Here is a 25,689-nt window from a genome sequence, read left to right on the forward strand (position 1 = left end):
CTTCACCTTCTCTGGTTGTCAGCCTACTTCCAAACTTGCATTTTTAATTACAGCCAGAAAGCTGTAGTTAAGTGATTCATTAAAGCACCCAGTAGCTCATGGGTTTGATCTAAACATTGGAGAAGGTGTCAGAGGGAAGGAAGAAGTTAAGCAGTCTTCTTGACAGCCAAGGTACAGATTGGGTGATTGTCTGAGGTAATTAGGAAATTGCTTAACTGCTCAGAGTGGGCTGTTCAATGTTTTTTTACTCAGGCTGGCAGCCTGTCATAAGTTGTGGTCCCACAGGGACAGATACCATGCCTATGCCCCATGCTTTTCAATATCTTCGTAAGTGATCTGGGTGATGGGACGGAAAGCACACTCAGCAAGTCTGCTGATGTTAAACTGGGTGATGAAGTAGACGTGTGGTGGTTTTACTCAGCTGGGCAGCTGAACTCCACCACAACTGCTCTCTCACTCCCCCTCCTTAGAAGAAGAGGCTGAGAAGAAAATGTACTGGAAAAAACAACTCGTGTTGAGATAAGGATAATTTAATTAAAGGGAAAAGGGGTGGGGGGGAAATCAAGCAAAGGCTGCATGGAAGCACAGAGAAGAGAAATTACTCTCTACTTCCCATCAATGAGTGTTGCTTGGCCATGTCCCAGGAAGCAGGGCCTCAATACATATAGCAGTTGTTGGGAAGGGTGGGTGGCTTCATAACAAGAGGCCCCCTCTCCTTCCCCTCTCCCACCTTTTGTTGCTGAGTGTGACACCACATGGTATGGAGAATCTCTTTGGTTTTAGGGATGTCCCCTCCCTGCCTCTTGCCCACTCCGAGCCTGCTGGCTCTGGGGGGAGTCCTGATGCTGTGCCAGCGTTGCTCAGCAGTAGACACAACACTGATATGATACCAGTGCTCTTGTGCCTACATGCGCAGAGCACAGCACTGTGTGGGCTGCTGCAGGGAAAGGTAACTCCATCCCAGATGGATCCAGTACAACATCTCAGGAGGGAGAGTCATTTACTGAGACACCTGAAAAGGGTGGAAGAGTGGGCATGCAAGAATTGTACTAAGTTTAATAAAGACTCATGTAAGGTCCTGTACCAGGGACAACACAACTGAAGAGCTCAGTACAGGCTAGGTTCTGTGTGGCTGGGAAGCAGCACGGTCCTCGTGGACAACAAGATGAACATAAGTTGGCAGTGTGCTGCTGCAGTAATGAAGGCAAATTAGATCCTGGGCTGCATCTGCAGGGTCATTACTTGCAGAGATAGAGATGTGATCATCCTCCTTTACTGCTCAGTGCTTGTCAGCCTACACCTAGAGTACCGTGTCCTGTTTGGGTCCCCAGAGTTCAAAAAAGATGTGGGCAGACCAGAAAAGCCCCAAAGGAGGGCCACAAAAATGACCAAAGGGCTGCAGAACGTACCCTATGAATCTGACACGAGGGGAAAAAATGGCAAAAAAAAATGCAGTGCAAGAACATGCGAAGCTGACCCCTCTCTACATTCTGTTCCCCTTAAGGCACCCTGCACCCCAGCTGTAGCCTTCTGGCTGTCAGACGATGCACCCTTGCTCACCCTTTTTAATGGCAGTTTACAGAGCTGCCTTCAACACGCTTGTATAACCATCTTTTCAATCCACTGATACTGCCTTCTGCCACAACACCATAGGGAAATACGCTTTGCAAGATGTCTGCTCTTCTGTTTTATACCAACCTCCTGCTCATTTCACGGAGCGCATCCTTTCCTCCCATAGCCATTCATCAAATCCCACAACTTTGCATTTGGCTTGTCCTTTGTTAGCCTGGAAGCCTCAGCCACAGCCCCCTGAGCCTTTTCCTCTTCAAGCCTCACAAAACTCAGCCCAACTACCCACTCAGCAGTTGTCCGCGCTCCTGAGGATTGTAGCTGACCTTCTCCCTCCTTAGTGTCCACCTTCCCCAGGCTGAGAGGCAGACTGCAGCACTGCACAGAGCCCTCCAGCTCCCGCTGACACCTGCTGCCTTGTTCCCAGTGCCCACCTTCCTGGCTCCCGACTGCACAGCAAGCCCAGCCGTGCAGATAACCGCCTGCAAGGACACCAAGGTTTTTTCCTGAGTTGGGCCGGCAAACAGCAGCAACTCCAGAGAAGGGACCGCAAAACTAATTAAGGGGTTGGAGCATCTGATGCGTGACGGGAGGTTGAGAGAGCTGCGACTGTTCAGGCTGGAGAAGAAAAGGCTCGGGGATCTAACCAGTACGTGTCAGTACCTGAGCAGGGGAGCAGGGAAGACTGAGCCTGACTCTTCTCAGTTGTGCCCAGGGAAAGGACAAGAGGAAACTGGCAAAGCTTGTGACATAGGAAGTCCCACTGAAGCATAAACCTTCTTTTACTGTGAAGTGGGTCATGGAAATCCATGTTGTGAAACACTGGAGTGGGTTGCCTGGAGAGGTTGTGTGGTGTCCAGGCTTGAAAGCATTCAAAACCTGCCTGGACAAGGCCCCAGGCAACTTCCACTAGTTGACCCTGCTTTAAGCGGGAGTTTGAGTCGGTGATCTCCAGAAGTGCCTTCCAGCCTCCACCATCCTGTAATCCTGATGAAGTATAGGCAGGTGTATCAGCGAGGTTATTTCATCTGTCTGCCTGCTTAGGAATATCAGCGGAACCTGTGCTGTTCCCAACATATTCTTGGTCTGACCTGTTCAAACTGTTCCACTTTATAACAACTTCGCTGCTCTCTCCTTAGTCCTGTAGCCAGTGAACTGGGCAACCCAAATCGGATCTTTCTGTGAGCGTTTGACCCCGCGTGGAGTGCTGCATTCAGCTCTGGGGCTCCCAGCACAAGAAGGACGTGGATGTATTAGAGCGAGTCCAGAGGAGGGCCACAAAGAGGATTAGAGGGCTGGAGCACCTCTCCTATGAGGACAGGCTGAGGGAGTTGGGGTTGTTCAGTCTGGAGAAGAGAAGGCTCTGGGGAGACCTTATCGTGGCCTCCCTGGGGCCTACAGGAAAGCTGGGGAGGGACTCTGCCAGGGAGTGTAGTGATAGGACAAGAGGGAATGGCTTTAAACTAAAAGAGGGGAGATTTAGATGAGAAGTTAGTAGGAAATTCTTCCCTCAGATGGTGGTGAGGCACTGGCACGTGTTTCCCAGAGAAGCTGTGGCTGCCCCATCCCTGGAGGTCTTCAAGGCCAGGCTGGATGGGGCTTTGGGCAGCCTGGTCTGGTGGGAGGTGTCCCTGCCCATGGCAGGAGTAAACTTCTCTGTATGTTCATGCCCTTTTGTTTCTTAATGTGCTTTCTTTTTGAAGTATAACAGCCTAAATTCAGCGTTGTGCTCTTGCTGAGGCATTACAAGTGCTAAACACAATGCTGTTGCTCTGTCCTGCAGGCTGTGTTCTTCTCCTCAGTTACAATCATCTAAGTTTGATGCTGCTTGGCCATACCATGAATTATGGTGTGGTGAGTGAGAGGGCAAAGGAATTCCTCCACCTTTATACATGAACGTTTATGTTGTAGTCTTGTTTTATCTCTCACTACAACTGTGTTTTCACAGCTTTGCGGCGTTCTTTCAGTGCCTTTTTTTTTTAATATTATTTTAAATAAGTAAAATGTTTATATTCAGGTAGGGGAAGATGGAGGATCTGTCAGGGGCAAAAGTCACTTGCAAATATTTTCAACTTTGTTTTCATCATCATGGTACAGAAATAATCAGGAAGCTAATTCCTACTCTTAAAATTTTTGCTTTTAAAGTTGTTTTTGTGAGAAGAATGATAAGTTTGAAAGGGAGGGAAATTGGAACTATCTAGCTGCTCCCTCCTCCATCACATCTTCAGGCACTCGATACAACTATCCTAAACAGAGTAGAATGAAAGTGAACCTTTTTTCTCTTCTTACCTTTAGTTCTGTCTTGCATGTAACTACAAATTCAAGTAGCAATTATTTTTTTATGTTTTTTTTTTTTGTGGTCTGAGATAAGAACAATTGTGTTCACTTTCAATCCACTTCAGCATATCTACACAATTCAGTGAATTAAGTACTTCATTCTCTGATATGAAATAATATTTGTTTAAATTTGTTCTCCCCTTTCTTTGTTACGGGGGATGTGTGGAAGTTAAGGTTTGTATGAAACAATAAACGGCTTGTATGTTCTGCACCTTTTCTAATGTTTCTTTTTTCAATAAACAAAGCCCTCAAGTTTAGGGCATCTTTCATAATTTGCATACCCCAAACCAGTAGATGGATATAGAGTCAAGGTTTTCAAGATGTTTCTTCCGTTTGTCCTTTTAGACAATCCTATCAAGCTCCAGGTGTTGGAGACTGCCTCCGTCAGCAATTAGGGTCACGTCTTGCATGGACTCTAACGGCAAGCCAGCCTTCTTTACAAAGTGCTACCTCAAAAGGCTTTTCAAATACTGTTTCCCGTGGTGTGCCAAGGTCAAGGCGAGAAGGGGATACAAGTGGTAAGCAAAGATGCATTTGTTAAATTTATCTTTCTACAAAATTTAACTTTCTAAATTGTTTTATCTACAACCACCAATATTTTTAAATGTTTTTTGAAATAGTTTTATAGCACGTTGTATTGTTTGAGGAGTTTTTCTAAAATGTATCTGATAGAAGGATAGAAATAAATGTGCAAGACAGTAGTGTATTTGGCCACAGTTGCTTTAGTTGGTTGTTAATTTGTTTTTGCAATGTTTGGTTTGATGTGTTTTGGTTTACTTAAACGATTATGACTGTGTTGCAGTGTTTGTCAGAATCAAGTGATTGTGGTTACACATAGCAGTCACTCTTCTGATGATCAAAAGATGCTACTGCTTTTAGAAAGTCAGAACAACAATTCAATGAATAGAATGATGAAAGACACTCGTGTTTGTGATTCAGTCTTTTAAAACTTGGAATTGTGCATTGGAATACAGAGCCTTCAAAAGTATTTATTTTTTTTAGTTAGTAGATTGTTTATGGTAGTTTTATTTAGAGCAATTGCCATAGGTTACTGTCAATTAGAAAAATAGATAAATATTACTCATTTACTTCTTTAAGTAGCTGTAAACTTGAAACTGATGTCTGGAGGATGTATTCTGAATTTATTCAAGCGTAGCTAAGGAGGAATTGTTTACCAGATCATCTCTGCAGCAACTGCTGTGGAAGTTTCAACCCACTCTGCCTTTACTATAAAAATGGGAGACTGTTCTGAGTAAGGGAGCTAATGGCAGATGTTATCATCTTACATTGCTGTTGCTGGCTGGTTTGAAAAAAAAAAAAAAAAGATGAGGTGTTTTGTATTTTTAATAACTCTTTTATAATGATGCAGGGATACTTATAAGCTTAAAATATGCTCTATCTGTGAGCCCCAGCAGAACTCACCATGTGTTTTAAACTCCATCTAGATTCTTTACTGGTTACAGTACACAATGCAAATAGAACAGAGTTGTACTGGTGTGGCTCAGGGCAGCACTGGGCAATTAGAACCTAATTAATAATACTGTTGATGTGCAAGAGGATGGACAGACTTTTTCTGTCTTTCAAATCTAGCCCTGCCTCTTATTTTTGCTGTACTAATTGCTCTAAAGAGCAGTAGGACTTGTTTTCATTGAGTTAGCCAGCCATGACTCCTAATCCCTATGTGGAATAGGTATAAGGACCAAGTTTTCTTACATGTAGGCACTTGCTGAAGTAGTAGAACTGTACTCAGAATATGAAAGACTATTTTCAAGAAGATATATTTCTGTGAATAAAATTCTTCTAACTACAAGTGTTTTTTTTTCTTTTAAAGTTTGTTGCTGTTAACTAGAGCTTTTTTATTACTGTACCTACACAGACAATATAATCTGGAGCATTGCTGTACCATTTAGCAATTGAAGGAGAGTGCACTTAAATCTTCTACCATCTCACTAAGAGTTCCTAAAAGGAACTAGCCACTCTTGTGTACATCTTAGACTTATGAAAGGAATCTGAATTTTAAAAAGCATCTTAAGGTGATGACTACTTTTGCCAAAACAGGAATACAATTTATTTTTTTTTGTTTTTATGCTGGGATCTGCCTGGGAGGCAGACTGATGAGAATAAGAGTGCTGTCAAATTTGGAAGAAGCATGTTAAAGCATCTCAATTTCTGGATTACTATCAACTGGAGAGTTGAAATCTGTACAGTCTTGGTGTCGTAAATGAAGTCACAAAAGTAGATGGTGCTGTCTAGCCCAGAACATGTGGGAATAGTTGCAGGGACCTGCATGGCATCTTCTTCAATCTTTTATTTCTTTTAAATCAATTAGTTTCCCAAGTCACAAATGTATTCTAACATCTAACTAGTTATAGGAGCAAGACAGCAGAATGTACCTAAACAGGGCCTACAGGAAAACTGGGGAGGGACTCTCTGTCAGGGAGAGTAGGGATAGGACAAGGTGGAGTGGCTTTAAACTAAAAGAGGGTGGGTTTAGATTAGACATACGGAATAAATCCTTCACTCTGAGGGTGGTGAGGCCCTGGCACAGGCTGCCCAGAGAAGCTGTGGCTGCCCCATCCCTGGAGGTGTTCAAGGCCAGGCTGGATGGGGCTTTGGGCAGCCTGGTCTGGTGGGAGGTGTCCCTGCCCATGGCAGGGGGGTGGAACTGGGTGGGCTTTAAGGTCCCTTCCAACCCAAACCTTTCTATGGTTCCGTGAACGCTGCAATAGCTTTACTAAATCAAAGGTTCAGAAACTGTATTTACTGTTTTCTCTTTGCCAGCTCTGTAGCTGTTATGCAGCTGGCAGTCTGATTTTGATTAATCTTTTTACACTGAACAGTGGTGTTCAGCATTGCATAACGCTTTTAAACAGGCAGTTCTCCGTTCTGAATTAACTCTGATGTTCTCCTAGCCGAATGGAGAAGAGATTACTCTGTAAGTCCAAACTAAAAGCTTCAACTGTGTTGATGAAGAAAGGTGAAGTTACTGTGATGCTTGCCTCAGAACTTGCTCTGGTGATTGAATTAGAGAAGATAACAAGTTTAGGAACTCGCTGAAGTGTTTGTTAAAACGCAGCGTGCGCCATGTCACACTAGCTGACCTGATCTGAGACAATTCTAGGTATCGGTAGAGGCAGGCATGGGGAATTACTGGCTTTCCTGTCAGTTTGTTGTATTAAATGTCAGGAAAAAAAAAATCTTTGCAGGTTATATGTACAGGTTTTCTGGTTTTCTTTCTTTTCCTTTTTTTTTTTTTGCTAGGCATCTACATAGTTTGTTGAATCTGTGATCCAACTTAATTGTCCCAACAAATCTAAATTCTGTTTTCTTTTCTTTCTAGGCTCTGTTGAAATAACTGAAGCAAACCTTGTAAGAGATGTTTTGTATGTCTTCCAGGGAATAGATGGCAAAAACATCAAAATGTGCAATTCTGAAAATTGCTATAAAGTAGAGGGAAAGGTACTGTATGGGGACTTGTATTTCATATGTCAGCAGAGTGGTGTGTAAGGCCAGAATAGCAACAAAAAATATGTAGATAAAAATACTAACTGAAGTCATTACTTGCTCTGCACCCCCCCCCCTTTTTTTGAACAACAGAGTAGTTTCAATTACTATTAAGCAATCTTCTATTTTCAGTCAAACACTTTGATGCCTTCAGCAGGATGAAGGAAAGTTACCATCAAACAAATGCAGGGGCAATATGAAATGGAATTGCCTTTTTTGGAGAATGAGGAGGGAAACCCAGATGGTTGAAGTTCACATGTACTTTTGCCTACTTTCTCTTTAACATTTGGAGGCAAAGATATGGAATTCTAGTATTTTATATTGTGGCTGAAAGATTGAAAGGAACATGTCTGTTGGTGTTAGCGTATTGCTCAGTCCAAACTTTTGTGCATATGCGTGCATGGAAATAGGCACACAAATGGATACCAGCTCTGTTATTATACTAGGAAAGTATAATTTTAGAGTTTAGAATTGAAGAAATTTTGGACCTTGGAATTAGTTCTGACTGCTTTATCCTAGCTGCTCCAAATGAAGGAGCAAGACTAGAGAACAACTGTAGCTATCACACTGGGGACTGAAAGTTCTTGTGTCTTTCTGTTTTAAAGAGCAACATAAATGTGCTGATATGAATTTAAAGATAATTGTCTGGGTTGGGTTCCAGAAAGAAACCCGCATTTTACAAGTTGTCCAGAGGCAGTACCCAAGCTGACCTTTTCTAGCTACCAAGATAGACCCGCAAGAATTAAGCCAGTACAAAGACTTCTAAGTTAAGGCTTAATTTGAGGATTTTGGTCATCATTTGCCTTCATCAGTGTATAAAAATGAATGTCAAGCAGATGCAGGTTTTTGACCCCATTTTTATTGGATAAAAATTAGCAGCCTGAGTAATGGCATGTATGCTAGCCACTTGATACTACGGACTTGATTACAACTTACCAGAGATCAGATGAGGTCATGCAGCTGGGGCTGCTTGCTTTAGTATCTTCTTGCTATTCAGTATTTAGAGGATACTGCATCACAATTCAGTTTCAGCTCACTAATTGCTTTTCATGTTCTTGTTCGATTGGGAAGACAGTGCTTCTGATTGCATTAAGAACTTTATCCTATGACAATATGACTTAGTCCCAAAATAGCTGAGAGCTGCTTTGGGGTCAGTTTGTGTTCAAGAGCACAGTAGACTTATGATATCTGAACTGACCGCCTTTTTTTTTTTTTTTCTGTGTAATAATAGCAAAAAGTGGAATATGTAATTGCTCCCCTCACAGCTCTATAATGACTTCTAGGGCTGCTTATGGGGGGGGGAAGGGGAATGAAAACCTTATGTTCATCCAAGTCTTGTTAATAAGTGGATTGCTGAGGATGTCATCTCCTACACCTGCAGATGCTGCATAGTTTGTAATTCCTCAACACCTGCACTGCGTTAATTAAGTTCTGTATATAAATTAAATTATATACGGCAGAGGAAAGATAGGGTCATGGATTTTTCTAGAGGAACGTGGAGAAAATATAAGTGCTATCACTAATTTTGCAATGGATTTCATTACTTCTCTGCATAAATTCCACATCAACTAGGCTAGTTTGAGGTGAAAAATTGTGTCACTTCAAACTCCTAACTATGCTAATTCAGGGAGTTTGGTTATTAGGTACTTTGTGGTCAATAGTGCTGTTTCTTGAGAACTTAGTATCTTTTGGATTATTTTTGTGAAGTTAGTTGTCTTCCATCCTTCTTCTTTGTTGGCACTTGTACTGAGCTACAGTGAAGACTAGATTGCCTGACGACCTGCAGCTGGAACTTTTACTGATGAACGAGGAGTAGCATCCCTACTTTAGTTGTGTTGACTGCATGTTAGGCAAAAAAAAAAAAGTCAAAGCATATAGTTTTCCCCCAGCTGCACAAGTTCGCGCACAGAAAAGGAAGTCTTCTATTTTTTTTAAATACTACAATCTATTTTTTTTCCCCAGAAAGTAACATACTTGCCAAGCTGTTGATTCTTGCTTGAACATTTTCTAATATCAACCTTCTTATTAGGTCTGCTGGTGACTTTCAGCACTGTATAAGCCAGCAGCTTCTGATTGTATCTAACAGATACAAATACAATAACTCTAAGCCAATTTTGTTTGTTCCTCATTTGATTCTCGGGGATGTGTAATTATGCTTAATGCTTGCCAAGCACTCCTTAATGGTAGATTTCTAAATTTCTTATGTCATCACTTTGGTTATAACCGTGGACAGTATTTTTATCTGTGTCAAATCATAATTTATCCTACAGAAACTGTTCAAGCAGCGAAAGCTGGTCTGTACAGTCAAACAAGAGGGCCATGGGCTGAACTCTGGTCTCACGATGAAGTGGTGCTGCCTGGTTCAAGTCCACACTGCTGTGGCTATCCTGCGCTGTAGCTGATTTTTATCTTGGAGAATGTACTGCTAGCTAAAAGGCTAAATGAAGTGAGCTAGATCTCTAGTTGGTTTGTTAGTGCACTTCCTTGCTTTTGTTTGGACTGTTCCAGTAGCTCCCCAAGTCAAAATTGTCTGTAAAGATCAGATAGGCCCAAGCGTTCTGGGCAAAAGTCAATCTCTGCCTCTTGGCCTAATGGATAAGTCATATTCTTTGTTTTTATTTGTCAAACAAAATTTTGCAAACTCATTCACATGTGTTCTTGGGCAATGTGATGAAATGGGGTAGAAGCATATTCCTGGCAGGACCAAGAGAAGGAGCAGTGTCTTATGCGCTGGTAGTTTGAAGGAAGAAATGTGCCGTTTCAGGAGAAGAGAGTAATAGTTAAATAGGCTGCTGGGTACTAAGGCAGGCTTGCAGAGTTAACTGACATACTTGGTAAAAGAAAAGGAGGAACAAACTAGAAAAGCTCAGAGATGCTGGTGATTAAACAACTTGTGAAAGCTGTTACTGGTGCATCTGACTTAAACTTAGAATTCGGATTCTGTAAATTTTAGTTCCTGATGCCTAGTCTGGCATTGGGTCACGTATGTTCTATTAAAGATTTGTTTTATGTGTGGTAGTAACTAATTATTTTCTTTAGGTTTCTTTACTGGCTTCAGTCATTGACACCTTTTTCTGGAGACTAGTATTTTCAGCATATCAGGATAAGATGAAGTGCGATTCTGAATCACCTTTCTGTTACTGTCATAACTGCCTAATGTACAAAGAATGTGTGAATACTGTAACATTAAGATTCCCAAAAGGGAAGATCCTAAAGTTGCCAGTAATATATTTGTTGCTGCTTCCTTTCCATGGCTTATGTGTATAAACTTAATGTTAATTACAGGCTTGTCTGTTTTTTGCCACTATCTCTGCTGTAGAAGTTAATATGATGGTTTCTTGAATTGTCTTGTTTTATGAGAGAGACTTCTGTGGCGTGATTTGACTTCAGCTTACAAGCTGTTGCTTCTGTTAATTTTGTAGGTGAGCTTGTCCAAATCTCTCAGAGATACTACAAGCAGACTCGCAGAGTTGGGATGGCTACATAATAAAATAAGAAAATACACAGACCAGAGGAGTTTGGATCGTGCGTTTGGACTTGTGGGTCAGGTAGGTCAGCTAAAGAAGACTGACTTTGCTACAATATTTTGGTCTTGTTTCCTTTAGAAACTGCTGAGTAAAATGCAGTACTGGAATGGTGGGTAAACTTTGGAGAACTTGTAGCTTGGATCATTCATCCTTTCATTTACACCTTTCATGGACTGCCACTCTTGGTATGGGTCTGAAGGCGAGGGAAAGGCATTTGCCCTTGATGGTCCTGAGAAGGACTTGCTTCATTTATAGCAGGAAGGTCTCATGCATAGGTTCCTGTTTTTTGAATCTCATGTATTTGTTGAAGCGATAATGCATTTTTATAAACAAAAGCATTGGTTAAGTGGGATGGAGACATTTCTAAGCTAATTAATCACTCCTTCAGTTGTTAAGGTGACCTCTGCAGGAGATGCTCTTGTCTTGTCAGCTAATGTTACGCTCATGTGTTAACACTGCACTAACTCTACATGAAAATGCAAATACCCTGTTATCTGCTGCTCTTTCTTTTGAATACAGCATCAAAAGAATGTCAAATTTTGTTTTTATAGGTTTCATCATCATGATTTGTAGTCTACAGTAACTTCACAGCTGCTGTAATACCCAAAACCACATTTACTGCTAAGGCATTCCCGTTTCCTCTCACTTGCTTCCTCTGTAAAACTGGATATTATCCCTTCTGAGTCGACAGAAATGTTGTCCTTGCCTCTAGCCATAACATCCTACCTAACCTGCAAAGAAATTGAAGTGCTTCTCCCTTCAATCTAATTTTTCTTAAGAGGTCAGTAGAGACACTGTAGTGCTTCCTACTTTTCTAATGTTCTATTCTGTTCCCTTCTGTCTCTTATTCTAAGTAACCCTTTTAGTCACATATAAATTATTTTTCTAGTAATCCAATGCTAATTTCCATGGTTTATATAGTAGTGTTACTGTATATGCGTTTTTCTTCACTCTCCACCTTCTATCTGGGTGAAGTTTCTTATTCTTTATCTAGTTACTTCCTGCTTATGCTTATTTTTGCTGTCTCTGCCTTTTATCTTCAAGCTTACAGTAAGGAGAGAATTTTAATTCTTCAGTGAATTTAAATGTGCAGTATCTCAGTTATCATATATAGGTTTCAGATTCTGAGCAGAAGGCTGTGCAGCTAGTTAGCTGAATCTGCATAGCTCTGATGCTGTTAATTTTGCTTGAGGCAAGTATTTATTATACTTCTAGTGTGTAATTGTACGAATAAAAACATTTCTACTCTTACTATCAGTATCTGGACAAAAAGAGTATGTGTTACTGCTCTTCGTTGCTTTTATAGCTGACAATTTCAGGTGCTGCACAGTGTGCATTAAGAATTTGTGCACAAGAATATATTGTGCATTCTGAAGATTATTTTGTTACTACTTTAAAAGAGTGCCTGTCTAAGCACATGTTTAAACCACATGTAGGATAAGATGTGGGCAGGATAAGATGATTGTTTTTTACCAGGCAAAATGTCAGGAACAGACAATTATTGAAGTAGAGAGACACCAATATGCTGCACTTTGACATTTGCTGCTTAGTGTGGAAGTTTTACTTTGTCCTCAGAAACCAAAAATAATAATCAGCAATGAAATAAAACTTGCTTTATATTTTGACATTTTACCCATTTAGAAAAAATATCCAGTTGAGGTAATGGGCATTTTAAACTTTTTCTCTTGAGCAAGCATTCTTTTTCTTTCCTGAGTCCTCTCTTGCTGTAGATGAAATCAGAATTCTAGGATAATGTCCAGTTTTCTTTGCCATTTTAGGAAACAAAAATCTGTAGTTCATAATGCAGGAATTGGCACTGAATGTAAATTTTAACTTCTAGAACTTCTCTGAAAAGTAGATGGACAGTTAGATCTTAAATCCTTTTGACCACTGAAGTGGTACTGTTCTCACTTTTTGTGTAGATGCATACATAGCATATTTTGAACGTTTTCTTGGAGTCTCTACTCTGCCCTCTGTCTTGACAAATGCTACTCTAATAGGTTCAAAAATGTACTGAAGAAGCAAGTGAGAAGAAATGAAAAGTGCAGTCACACATGAGGGGATTTCTTTTTGCCCTTCAGTATCCTCTGGAATAAAGTGAATTTTGTATTGCTTTCTAAGTGATGAAGTTGAATTGAAGAAAGGAACTTTCTTTCTTCAATCAAGGATACAATGGCAAGATTAATTATTTTTTTTCTGGGCTTTTTAGAATCTTATCAGGTAGGCATCTTAGCAGGAAAGAAGATGTATTTTTTTCTTGTGCTTGTAGTAGTGATTTCTTGCTTGTACATACTGTAATGAATAAATATTTTACTTTAAGCTCTTGGGTTTGTGTGAGGTTTTTCTTTTTCTCTTTTTTCTTTTTTTAAATTACTTAAAATGGGTTGAGGGGAAGGGCCTGGGGAAACAATTAAAAAAAAAAAAAAAAAAGTTGGGTGCTCTTGATGTTTTAAGCTTTCATGAAAATGGTACCTCTTTTCTGCTTGTAATCTGTTAAAATAGATATCAAAATAATTATCTGAGAATTGTTTGAGAAATAAGTTCTGAAGAATTTATGCGCACACAAGCACTCTTCAAACAAACAAAAAAGTGTTTGAAGTCAAAAACTTTAAACTTTGTCCAGAATTAATGAGCTGTATTTTTACTCAGTTTGAGGAAATGTTGCAGGATTTTTTTAGTCTATATGCTAAGTTAAGAACAAAACCAAAAAAAACAGGTCTCCCAAACTGCAGAACACTATGCATTACTAAACAATTATTCTGTCATTACTCATTATTAAGTCATTAGTCATTACTAAACAATTATTCTGTCACGAATTATTTTAAAAAAAAATCTTTATGTATTTATCTTTAAATAACCCCAAGTACCCATTCTATGGGTTTCTTAGGATATACTTGGTATTACTCATTTCTTGCATGTCAAGTGAAAAGTACCCATTGCATGGCTGCCAGTGGGTAAAAAGCCAGAAGCTTAGATTACTTGATCCAGCAGCACTTAGTGGGAGTATTCTTTTATGACTGTTGTGTTTTCTTGTTCATGTCATATAGTCTATACTATGCATATAATGATAGCTGCCCGACTTACATTCCGTTTTTAGAGGCCTTTTTGAAATTGAAACTCTACTACTTTATTACATAATGTCTTTTACATAATTATTCAAATAAAGTTCTTTGGGGTAATGTTTCGATTTGCACATCCCTATAGTAATTATGAATGTCTTTATTGAGATGATGACAAAGTCTCACGACAATGTGCATATATTCTTGGAAAAGGACTGCATCCCCAATGGAAGCACTTATATGTTGGAGCATTTTCTAAGATTTGTGGTGAAATGTTATTTTTAGCTCAATTCCTTTTAGGACACTTCTAACTACTTTCACAGTATGATGTTGGGATAAGAGCTGTTCTAGATGAAAGCAGAAAGACATTTCCTGATGATTTTTTTTCTTTTATTTTTTTTTTACAGAGTTTTTGTGCAGCCTTACATCAGGAACTCAAAGAATACTATCGGCTTCTGTCTGTTTTGCATTCTCAGGTAAACTAGGAGGTTCTTATTAAACTTTATTATTCAAACAGTTTAAAGCACAGCAACTCCTAAAAGGTGTACCTTTGGAAAGGGAAGAATGGGTAACAGTTGCTATTGACAGTGGATGCAGTTCTGTGTAACTTGTGCATTACTTACTCTTTGGATATATATATTTATCGATGAATATTTTTTCTTAGAAATTCACTGTTATACGATGTTCTACGTAAGCAAGAAATATCATCTGTGTTTCTAAGTCTGTGTTACCTTTTTGCTTCACTTTGTCAGTTTCATTGTGTGATATTTCTATCCTTCAGATCCCAAACAGCATGAGGTGTTTGTGAAGGGTGAAAAACATTCTTTCTGTATTTCAAGCAATGCATAGTTCAGTAGCTAGGAACAAGGACAGTTTCAAATTTTTGTTTTGTCTGAGACTGGTTGTACGTTTTCCTTGTCCCTTCTGCTGATTGAGTAAAATGCTTCAATATTACATTATTTTTCTATGCTGTATAGACCAACGCAGTGGTGATAATCTGCAGTTTGTCCACAAATTTGTGTAGGTATGTGCATCTAGATGCTAGCTCTAAAATAAAAATTAGTTTTCTCTTGTTTTTTTTTTTTTCTTTGATATGTGCTTGCTTTTTTTTTATATGAGACTTTCAAGGAATTCATTATTGCTAATTGAGAAAAAACTATTCTGAGAATTAACCCAACATTTAATTAAAATGCTATTTGAAAGAACAAAGTAAAAGAACCTATCATTTAAATCATAGGCTTTTATATGCTTTTTCAAAGCATCTATTCATTTTTTTACTCACTTGCAGTTCTTCAACATTTCTAACTTTGGATTGCCTGTCATTTGTACTTAATGTTTTCTTCCTGGCTATGATCAGGTTAACCTTTTTGTAATTATTTCTTGCTCTGTCTGTAATGTGTTTGGTCTCTTGGCTTGCTGTAGCTTTGATTTATTCTAACTTTCAAAATGTTTTGACCATGAAAATATTTCACGTGTTTAAAACACAGCTTTCAGACCTCTTTACCCTTCCTGCTCCACTAAACTGTTCAAAAGGAGAGAGGAGTCTGATGGGAGGAGATGTATGTATGTAAGTGAAAAAGGAAAGGAAGGTTCTACTGTCACTTACCTTCCAACTACATTTGCCTTTGTGCTGGACTGACCACAGCAAGCAGCCAAGCACTCATTCCATTTTGCCTCTCACTCCTGTTTTTTGCAGGATGGAGAGAAAACGGAAGGCAAAAACACTTGTCAGTCAAGTTAATGATGGTTTGATAGGGAAAGCAAAAGCTGTGTGCACAAGCAAAGCAAAAAAGAGGTTTCATTGGTATTTTCGAGTTACAGAAAGAAGTGCAAAGGTTTTTTGTTTTTCTCAAACATACCAAATAAGATCTTTCATTGTATCTTTTAGATTCCCTTTAATTGTCTTATTTCATCATTATCTATATTTTTAATAGATAAAAATTCCCTTTCAGCTCATACTTATTTGAGATCACTCACACTACCTTGATGTTCTTCTGCATTGACTTTAATCTTGTCAAACTTTACTTTTCAACAATGCCATGAAGTAATGACAAGAAGTGTCATTTCCAGGATTCAGAAGGAGCTTGTTCTGTTTTTCTGTTTCTTTTGCTGAACCTTCCAAAGAGAACAGAACATGCTACTTCTTTCTCTTTTATCCTTTTTCCTTATAGAATTGCAATTTTCCTGGAAGAATCTTTTCGGGAGATAACCTTTTAATCAAGTTGTCCCAAATATAATATTCATTCCATTATAAGGTAGTATATATAAGTACATAAGGTAGTGTTTTCAGGAATTAGAGGTAATAGTAGATTATGCAGTCTACACACTGGAGCTGTCATTTCATGTAGAGATGTGCACACCCAAGTGATCCTTTTCAAACATCTTCCCACTTATCTACCTGTGCCATTGACAGAAGAACTTGATATAGAAGTAAACGGGCTGGGTTTTCTTGCTTACAGGAAGCTCCAAGTTTTCATTAAGTTGAATTCACTTACGGAAGCATTAGGCTAAATACCTAAGTTATATGATAATAACTCACCTGAACTAGATGACCTTTGTCCAAGGTTTCTGAAGGATTTCAGATGTGAAATTGCAGAAGAAGAGGGATTGCTTGAAGAGGAAAAGTCTCAGGAGGGCTGTGGCTGGGACTTCCAGACTAACGGAGGACAAGCCAGATGTGAAGTTGTGGGATTTGATGAATGGCTATGGGAGGAAAGGTTGTACTCTGTGAAATGAGCAGGAGGTTGGTATAAAACAGAAGAGCAGACATCTTGCAAAGTGTATTTCCCTATGGTGTTGTGGCAGAAGGCAGTATCAACGGATTGAAAAGAGGATTATACAAGTGTGTTGAAGGCAGCTCTGTAAACTGCCATTAAAAAGGGTGATCAAGGGTGCATCGTCTGACAGCCAGAAGGCTACAGCTGGGGTGCAGGGCGCTTAAGAGGAATGGAGTGTAGAGAGGGGTCAACTTTGCATGTTTTTGCACAGCATTTCTTTTTGCTATTATTGGAGATAAAGCAATAGTCCATCTAGCCAGTGTTCTGACAGAGCATGGCATTTCTTGCATTCATAATCAGTGGGACAGAAATTTTGAAGAAACAAGTCAGTGTTCTCAAGACTTCTGCCAGATTATCCCCGAGGTGAGCTTGATGACTTGTCTACTTTTTTTTTAAATGGAAAAATCTACTTTTTTGAAAGACACTGTCTTGCTAAATTTTTCACTTTGATTCCTTGACAAGATGGGGGATCGTGTCTTAGAATTGAGTGCATAATGCATTCCTGTATTCAAGACTCCATACAGCTTGTTAGATTAGGAGTTCAGTTAGCTGCAGTTCGGGCACAGTACATAACAAGAATCTCATCAAAGGGTTCTCTGTTATCTTTTTCTCTCTAACTTTATTTTACATGTTCAGAGCTTTCCCCCATATATTTTCTTCCTCTGAAAGAGTCTTCTTGTGTGTACTGTGTACTATTCCATAAGCTTTTCAGGTCTTTTCCTTGCAGACTATTTTCAAATTGTCAGCCCCTTCAAAAATGCACATTCATGATGAAGATGTTGCTTCATAATCTCTTCCCTAGTGACAAAGGGCAGTTCTTGCTTGCATCTGCCTTATCATTGTCAAGTTCCAACTTTTTCCGAGATGAGTTGTTTTCTTTTCTCTTTTTTTTTTTAATAACATAGACCCATGTTATTAGCAGTTATCTTCTTTTGTTTTGCTAGACTAAATGGGTCTTGCTTTTTCTGATCATCTCTGCTTTTGTTCTGCTTGCATTTGACAGCATTCTCTGCATTTTGAGGCTATGCACGTTCTTGAGCATAGCCAACCAGAAATCAAATGTGCGTAAATTCAACTGACGCATTTGACAAAATATGTGCTAGATTAGGAAGCAAAATCAGGAAGTTGAATGAGTTGGTTGTAGCATACAGGAAGAAATAAATCATTTTTTCCAAAGACTTTATCTGCTTGGACTGCTTTAGGACTGCTTGCTTCTATATTCCTAGGTTGTGTTCCTGTCCTGCGTGCTCCATCTGTGCTTGTACGAGATGTACATCTGCATCTCGGATGCAAGAATTTCATTTGTATTTTCCATGGTGTTGTGAGACTCATATGCGTGGTAGTCGCATCGTGACAGTTATTTCTCACCATAGATGTTTGTACTGATGGTAGCAATTCGTTAATCTCGCTATATAGCTAACTTAAGTTCTGATGGCTTTTCAAGAAAGACACGAAACAGAATTTGTACCATGTTGAACTAAAGTAAGTTGTCTGTGCAGTAGTAAACACTGTACCTCCTATATCCTTAGTGTTTTCCTTCAGATGTTTTCCTTTACTCTTTTCTGAGTATCTCTTTGGCTAGTGTTTGCTGTCTTCCAGGATCTCTGTAATCCTTTGCCCTTCTCTCTTTTCGTGACTAACACCTTGGTTTATTTAACTTTCTTGGTCTTTGCACTCCGTCTGTCCTATTACACTTCTGCTCATCTCTATCCTTTCAGCTGCACTTGATTCTCTGTTTCCACCTGTGTGGCTCTCAGGTTTTGGACCAATGATTTTTATAAAAGAACATATAATGGTGGGTATTTCAAGTGTATTAATAAAGAGCTAATGTCAGAACAAAAAGTATGAAACACCATTTCATGCTTCAGTACTTGCCAGTTTTGTTCCTTGATATATCTATCTATTTCTAATTCGATCAGCTCCAATTGGAAGACGATCAGGGCGTGAATTTGGGACTTGAGAGCAGTTTAACACTTCGTCGTCTTCTAGTCTGGACGTATGATCCTAAAATAAGGTTAAAGACCCTTGCAGCACTTGTTGATCACTGCCAAGGTCTGTTTAATGTTCATTTGACATTTTGGGGGAAGTTATTTAACTTTTGAGTGGTTATGCATGCCAATTATAGATATCAGTAATGTTACTGATGTTAATGTTTTTGCACATTTTGAGTAGCTAATCCTCAGAAGTATCTCTTTGTCTCATTTTAAACAGAAAACTGATCAATTACAATGCTGTATATATGCGCTTAAACTTGCTTTTTTATTTTTAATTAGGGCATGCATAAGATATTCTTCAAATTCTGGGGACATGATTTTCACACTGTTTTCAGTTCAATTTTAGTTACCTTTCAGAGAATATTATACTGTGGTAAATCCCACTAGCACACTACAAAATGTCTGGCTCAGTCTTTTCACTGTTATGAGTATTCCTCTATGCATGTTGCCATATACAGGAGGGATTTGCAACTTTTCTGCAGATTTATGTGAAACAACAAAACTTCACAAATCTGCAAATAGCATGTGGCTGTGTTAGCAATCCACAAGCAAGACCTAAGGAATGGTGTTGGAGTTGACCAAAAGTTTGGCCACTAACCAACTTGTAAGCTATGCTTCTTCCTGAGGGTACATCAGCTTGGCTGTCTTTGAAAATAAATGGAGACTACAGCCCTTTGGAAAGTACATCTTAACTGAAAAAGTTTGTATCGCCTGTTCTACCTTGATTATTGGAATTGCTGACAATTTTGGGAGGAAAAAAGAAAAGAAGGCTTCACTTTGAAGACATTCATGAAAACTTTGAATGCTATAACGTGTGCTGCAAGGAACTTCTAAGCTGTGTAGCATAACAGCAAAACAAGTTCTAGATCTATTTCTTTTTTCTTGGGGGGAGGAGATGGCTTCTTACCGTTTAATTAAAAGATGACCGGAGATACTGCCTAAAGGGGAGCTACTGGGGAGACCTACTGAGAAGCAGAAAAGATGTGTTTGTGTTTATGATGCACACAGAACATCTGAGAAAGTCAAGACTGAAGGAAACAAATACTGAGGCTCATTTAATGCCCTTCTAATTAGCGTGATGGGGAAGAAAAGAGGCATAAAGTCCACCTTTGTGGATGATCTGACACTGTATATTTTGGATTCCTCCAAGCTGCCATTTACTGGACAGAATAATGCGTCAAAAAACTAGGCTTAATGCTTCAGTGAGATTAATGTTTCATGCTTTAAAAGCTAACCATTCCCTGTCAATGTTAAAAAATTTACTTTTGCTACATTTTAGAATCACTATTCAATAAGCCCTAGCTGACATCTGACTAGTTAAAATTGATGGCTGCTGAATTTAAGTGTAGTGTATATATTTTTCTTCCATACATTTTTTGTTTCTCTCTCCTATGATCTTACAGGGAGAAAAGGTGGTGAACTAGCTTCAGCAGTTCATGCCTATACTAAAACAGGAGATCCCTACATGAGGTCTCTGGTTCAGCACATTCTTGGCCTGGTATCCCATCCTGTACTGAATTTTCTTTATCGCTGGATTTATGATGGAGAGCTGGAGGATACATACCATGAGGTAATTCTTACATAGGAAATATTTCAACTCTTCATTTGGTTTATGGAAGAGTCTGTGGGAAGCTTAGAGAAGAACTCGAGAAATAGACTGTGATATAAACATATATTAATTACTCATATTATACAGTAACAACATAAAATGTGACGCTTCTTCATGGATTCACTGTTTTTGTAGTGTCCAAACGTGGAGATGCATTATGTTGTCTTTGATGAATCGTATCCTGGGTCTGTTTAGTAGAGGCAGAATAATGGACTAAGGGTAGATGCTTGCTTCTGAAGAAAGTGTCATCTTTGTCTTCTTTCCTGCTTAGTGTAGCAATAGTAATGTATACAGAGTTCCTTAACTATTTAGAATGCAAATCTTGTATTCCGATAAAAACTTAATTTATTCTGAAGTAAGAGACTGAATATTCTGCTTTGACTACCTGTTGTTATCCCCAGCCTCATAAACAACTTTAGTTTGTCATATGGGATAGAACAAGCTTATGGTTGCAGATTTTCTTTAGAAAATCTACTTGTATTTGTTGTAACTTCTATAACAGCACCTTCTAGTAACACTCCTTTTCTTCTTAAAGAGTTTTTGTCTTTTTAAGCTTTCCCAATTATTTTTCCCATCTCCAATCAGTACAGTCTTGTTAAATTGAGATTTTATTTAGTTCCAAGAAGCCAGAGAATCATTTTCAAAATGAATTGACCACTCCTGAGAAGGATCTGTGTAACTTGGCTTGGATGTGGAAAGTGGTGTCTGATTTCTGAAACTGTCCATCAAAATTCAAATGAGTACAAATATCACACATGGCTGATCTTTAAGGTCATCTTGAGCAGACTTACATAAAATATCTATGAATCTTTATGTCCAAAAGTGTAAAAGTGTAGAAATGTAGATTTGTCTTTCCAGCTACCCCTCAGACTTGAGAGATTGGGAGTTTTGGTTGTTTTTAAATCATTCATTAGCTTTCAACTCTTTGTCTGCTTAAAAATTTATATGCTTGCTCTGAGAGTGTTCTTAATACTGCAAATCACTGTTGGATACGTGTATGTTGAAAGCTACTATTTATCATAGATGATTTTCAAACAAAAACAATTGACCATTCTTGCTTGAAGTGGTATTTGGAGGGGGGGGGAAGTTCTTGTCCTGAAAATTGACGTCTTGTTTGACTGGATGAGGAGAGAATCTTTCCACAACTCATTTTAATAAAACTAACTGTGTAGATTTAGTTTCTTACATATTTGAAAGTATTTTCTTATGTAGAGCTGAGAGACCTTGGCATTTGATTCCTCACTTGCTGAAGGATTTCTTGTTATTTTCTGCAATTCTGCATCTCCTAAAATAGGAGAAAGTCCAAAGGAGGAATGAGTGAAAATAGAATGAATAAAATAAAAGCATATTGCAGTTATATTCTGACATTTTTCTCCTACTCTAATTGCTTGAAGTATGCTGTGTGCTTCTGTATTTCCTAGTGGATGTTTCATGGATAGTACATCTTTCCTGAGGTAGCCAAGGTTTCATAATGTACAGAGGAGATCAAATTATATGAGTCCAATTTTCAACTTTTTTCTTCAGGGTTTGTATTGGTCAAGATCCAATCTGAATGCCAGTTTCCAGGACAACTTTAGCTTTTCTAGTTAAAAGAACAACTAAGAAATATTTTTTTTCAGTTTTCATAGTTCACAAATGAAAAACGGGGAGAGAGTTTACCTTCCTCTTTTAAATATTTATTTCAATCTACAGTTTTTTGTGGCTTCAGATCCTACAGTTAAAACTGATAGATTATGGCATGACAAATACACTTTGAGGAAATCAATGATCCCTTCTTTTATTACAATGGAGCAATCAAAAAAGGTATGTATTCAAAAATTAATTTTCTGATGATTTGTTTGTCTATGCTGCTATTTAGGTTCTTATTAAGAAAATGGAGACCAAATTTAACAGTAAATATTCATCTGAAGAATAACAAAGTTAATAGAATTAATTTGCTGAGGAAGACTATAAGACTATTTTTTCCATTCTCTGACTAATAATCTTTATTTAAGGAGATCTTGAGAGGCGAAAATGTTTGTTTCAAAGCGTTTTGTGTTGGCAGTGGAGTTCTTGGTTGCCGTGGTTGGGATTGTAAAGCTAGGATTGAAGAACGGTGACAGAATACTCTGTTGTCCTGCTGGTTGTGGGTGGCTTTTTTATTAGCTTTTAAACTTACATGCAAGTCACTATTAAAATTAAAATATTTTTAAAAAAATCTCTCGTTTTCAGGTTCTCTTAATAGGAAAATCCATAAACTTCTTGCATCAAGTTTGTCATGATCAAACTCCATCCACGAAGATGATTGCTGTGGCAAAGTCTGCAGAATCTTCAAAAGGTGGTAGGGTATCAGTGTTGGTCAACTTCTTCCCTTTGAACTGAACTCTGTACAATATGTGGTTTAGATTATAAACTGACGTTTTGGATAGTGGGGTGGAAAGGAGTACAAAAGTCCCTCCCGTTTAAAAGATAGCTTTTTAATGGACACTTGCGTTTTACGGAACACGTTTGAAGGTGAGCATGTGTAATTTTCTTAATAGATTTGCTGGATGGTTGGTTGTTAATGTACTGGGTTTCTGAATGAAACCAGGCGTGATCAACCTGCTTTCAAATGACTTCAGGTGGGTGGGTAGGATGAGAGCAGGGATGTTCTCAAGTGCCTCTGTGAGAATTTGGTAATTGAGACTTTTCATCAAATACACATCATATGATTCCATAATAATAGTGAATTAGTTCTGTGATTAAAAAAAAATAAAATCAAAAATCCATTAGTTGTAAATAAGAGAATGAGCAGTAAAAGCAGTCAGGACAGAAGCCTTTCTGTAAATTCATTCTACCACTGTAATATGCCAAAAGAAAATTGAGTATGTGGGAGGCTAGTAAAATTATTTTTGAAGTTTATTTAAAATTGAAGTGGCCAGTTATTGAACATTAAACCAAATCAGTTTAATTTCAGAATTTCTTCAGGTTATTTCCTGTTACTTAGAAGAAATTTCAATTCTAATGCTTGAGAGTTTATATGCCATTTATAGTTAATCTTTGGCATGTTCTTTACAGTCAAATTAGCATTGTTATGATGAAAGAGAGCAAATACCCATAGAAAGCACTCGTGTTAGATGTTTAAAAAATTAGCAAAGAAGGTAAGGTAATGCCTAGGATGCTGCTACATCAGGAAGAAGAAAGTTTCTTCTGGTGAAATGATATTTTACTTCTTTAACTTCCTTATAACTTATATACTGAGGAAAGCCTTATGGTTAAAATGTAGATGACTGTGATCGTTTCTCTGATGCTACTGAATAGTAGGTTCTAGAAGTGTAATGATGTCCTGCTAGTATATCCAGCTTATGTTAAATGCATTAGCCAAATATTTTTCAAACTAGTTCTTCACTTAGTTTTCTAAGAACATCCTTCTTTGCAGTTTTTGACCTCTTGTATAATACTTTGTGTTATTCCTGTTCTCAAATACAACTTTATCACAGCTAACTTAAAACCTTGGCTTTGTGAGGTTCTTCTTTTTTCTTTCTTTTCTTTTTTTCTTTTCTTTTCTTTTCTTTTCTTTTCTTTTCTTTTCCTTTTTCCTTTTTCCTTTTTCCTTTTTCCTTTTTCCTTTTTCCTTTTTCCTTTTTCCTTTTTCCTTTTTCCTTTTTCCTTTTTCCTTTTTCCTTTTTCCTTTTTCCTTTTTCCTTTTTCCTTTTTCCTTTTTCCTTTTTCCTTTTTCCTTTTTCCTTTTTCCTTTTTCCTTTTTCCTTTTTCCTTTTTTCCTTTTTCCTTTTTCCTTTTTCCTTTTTTCCTTTTTCCTTTTTCCTTTTTCCTTTTTCCTTTTTCCTTTTTCCTTTTTCCTTTTTCCTTTTTCCTTTTTCCTTTTTCCTTTTTCCTTTTTCCTTTTTCCTTTTTCCTTTTTCCTTTTTCCTTTTTCCTTTTTCCTTTTTCCTTTTTCCTTTTTCCTTTTTCCTTTTTCCTTTTTCCTTTTTCCTTTTTCCTTTTTTTTTCTTTTTCCTTTTTCCTTTTTCCTTTTTCCTTTTTCCTTTTTCCTTTTTCCTTTTTTCTTTATGACGATCCTTGGATTAGCTTTTATATTAACTCTTCAAACCACATTAATGTCTGTAAGAAGATTTCATGTAATACTGTGGTGTTTTTTTTTTTTGTTTTTTTTTTTGTACCACGTGCAGTGGTTGCCTAGTCAACTAGCTGCTCTTAAATTGCAGAGAAGGGGTCAGGCTTAGGTGAATAAGGGCTGTAAATGCATTTGAAACGTCATCTTGCCAGCCACTCCTGAAAAAGGCAAAAACGTTATTGGAATAACACTACTTTCACCGCTTTACTCAGAGTTTATGGCCATGCTTTTCTGTTGTTTTTTTTTTTGTGTATGTTTCTCTTACATTGATTGAATGTGTTGATGTTGGAAATGCATCCTGTCCTCGTTTGTGCCATCTGACAATAAACTGAGCATCTCTTCAGATAATTACTTATAATAATAACGACAGAAGGATAGAGTGCCAGACTGAATTTGAGTGCTATTTCTCACTTTAATTCTGAACGTTTCATGGTTTTGGCTGTAATTTTAACTTGCTTTGGAATCTTAACTCGCAGAATAACAAAATCAGAATGATTGAGGTGGGAAAGGACCTCTGGAGGTCACCTGGTTCAACCTCTTGCTCAAGCAGGCCCACCCAGAGCAGGCTGCCCAGGACTATGTCCAGGCAGCTTTTGAAGATCTCCAAGGAACGTGACTCCACAACCTATCTGGGCAACCTCAGTTACCTGCGCAGTAAAGAAGGGCGGTCTTGATAATCAAATGGCTCCTCTGTGTTTCAGTTTGTGTCTGTTGTCTCTTGTCCTTTCACTGGTCACCATTAAAAAGAGCCTGGCTCCATCTTCTTTGCTCCATCATCTTTGCACCCTCCTGAAGGGGTGGGTGCAAAGACATTGTTGAGGTGCACCCTGAGCCTTCTCTTCTGCAGGCTTAAAATTGCCGCTGCTCTCACCCTAGGGGAGGTGCCCCAATCCCTTCGTTGCTTTTGTGCCCCTTGGTAGGACTCTCTCCAATGTGACCATGTCTCCTGTGTAATGACGAGCCCAGAACTGGGCACACAGTACTTCCAGGTTTGGCTTCACCAGAGCTGAAGAGAGGGGAAGGATCACCTCCCTTCAGCTGGTAGCAATACTTCGCCTACTGCACCCTAGGATACCACTAGCCTTTTTTGTGGTGCTTTGCTGGCTCGTGTTCAACTTGGTGTCCACCAGGACCCTGGCGCCCTTTTCTGTCAGGCTGCTTTCTGACTGGGTGGCCCCTGGCATGTCCTGGTGCCTGGGGTTCTTCCTCCCCAGGTGAAG

General features: G+C 38.5%; 1 protein-coding gene across 2 annotated transcripts in view; it reads left to right on the forward strand.

Annotated features, from left to right (window-relative positions):
- TUBGCP3 (tubulin gamma complex component 3) overlaps positions 1–25,689 on the forward strand; it is a 55,088-nt gene that overhangs the window by 14,782 nt on the left and 14,617 nt on the right. Inside the window, exons 6-13 of one of the 2 annotated variants that reach the window (XM_048077947.2) lie at positions 4,252–4,424; positions 7,247–7,365; positions 10,833–10,958; positions 14,404–14,472; positions 18,693–18,825; positions 20,171–20,337; positions 22,069–22,179; positions 22,588–22,696. In XM_048077947.2, the coding sequence (XP_047933904.2) occupies positions 4,252–4,424; positions 7,247–7,365; positions 10,833–10,958; positions 14,404–14,472; positions 18,693–18,825; positions 20,171–20,337; positions 22,069–22,179; positions 22,588–22,696 (1,007 nt within the window). The remainder of the gene's footprint in view (positions 1–4,251; positions 4,425–7,246; positions 7,366–10,832; positions 10,959–14,403; positions 14,473–18,692; positions 18,826–20,170; positions 20,338–22,068; positions 22,180–22,587; positions 22,697–25,689) is intronic. The other variant, XM_066990522.1, reaches the window with a different exon arrangement.

The sequence above is a fragment of the Anser cygnoides genome, chromosome 1 (assembly GCF_040182565.1).
Source record: "Anser cygnoides isolate HZ-2024a breed goose chromosome 1, Taihu_goose_T2T_genome, whole genome shotgun sequence".
In the NCBI taxonomy this organism is placed as follows: domain Eukaryota; kingdom Metazoa; phylum Chordata; class Aves; order Anseriformes; family Anatidae; genus Anser; species Anser cygnoides.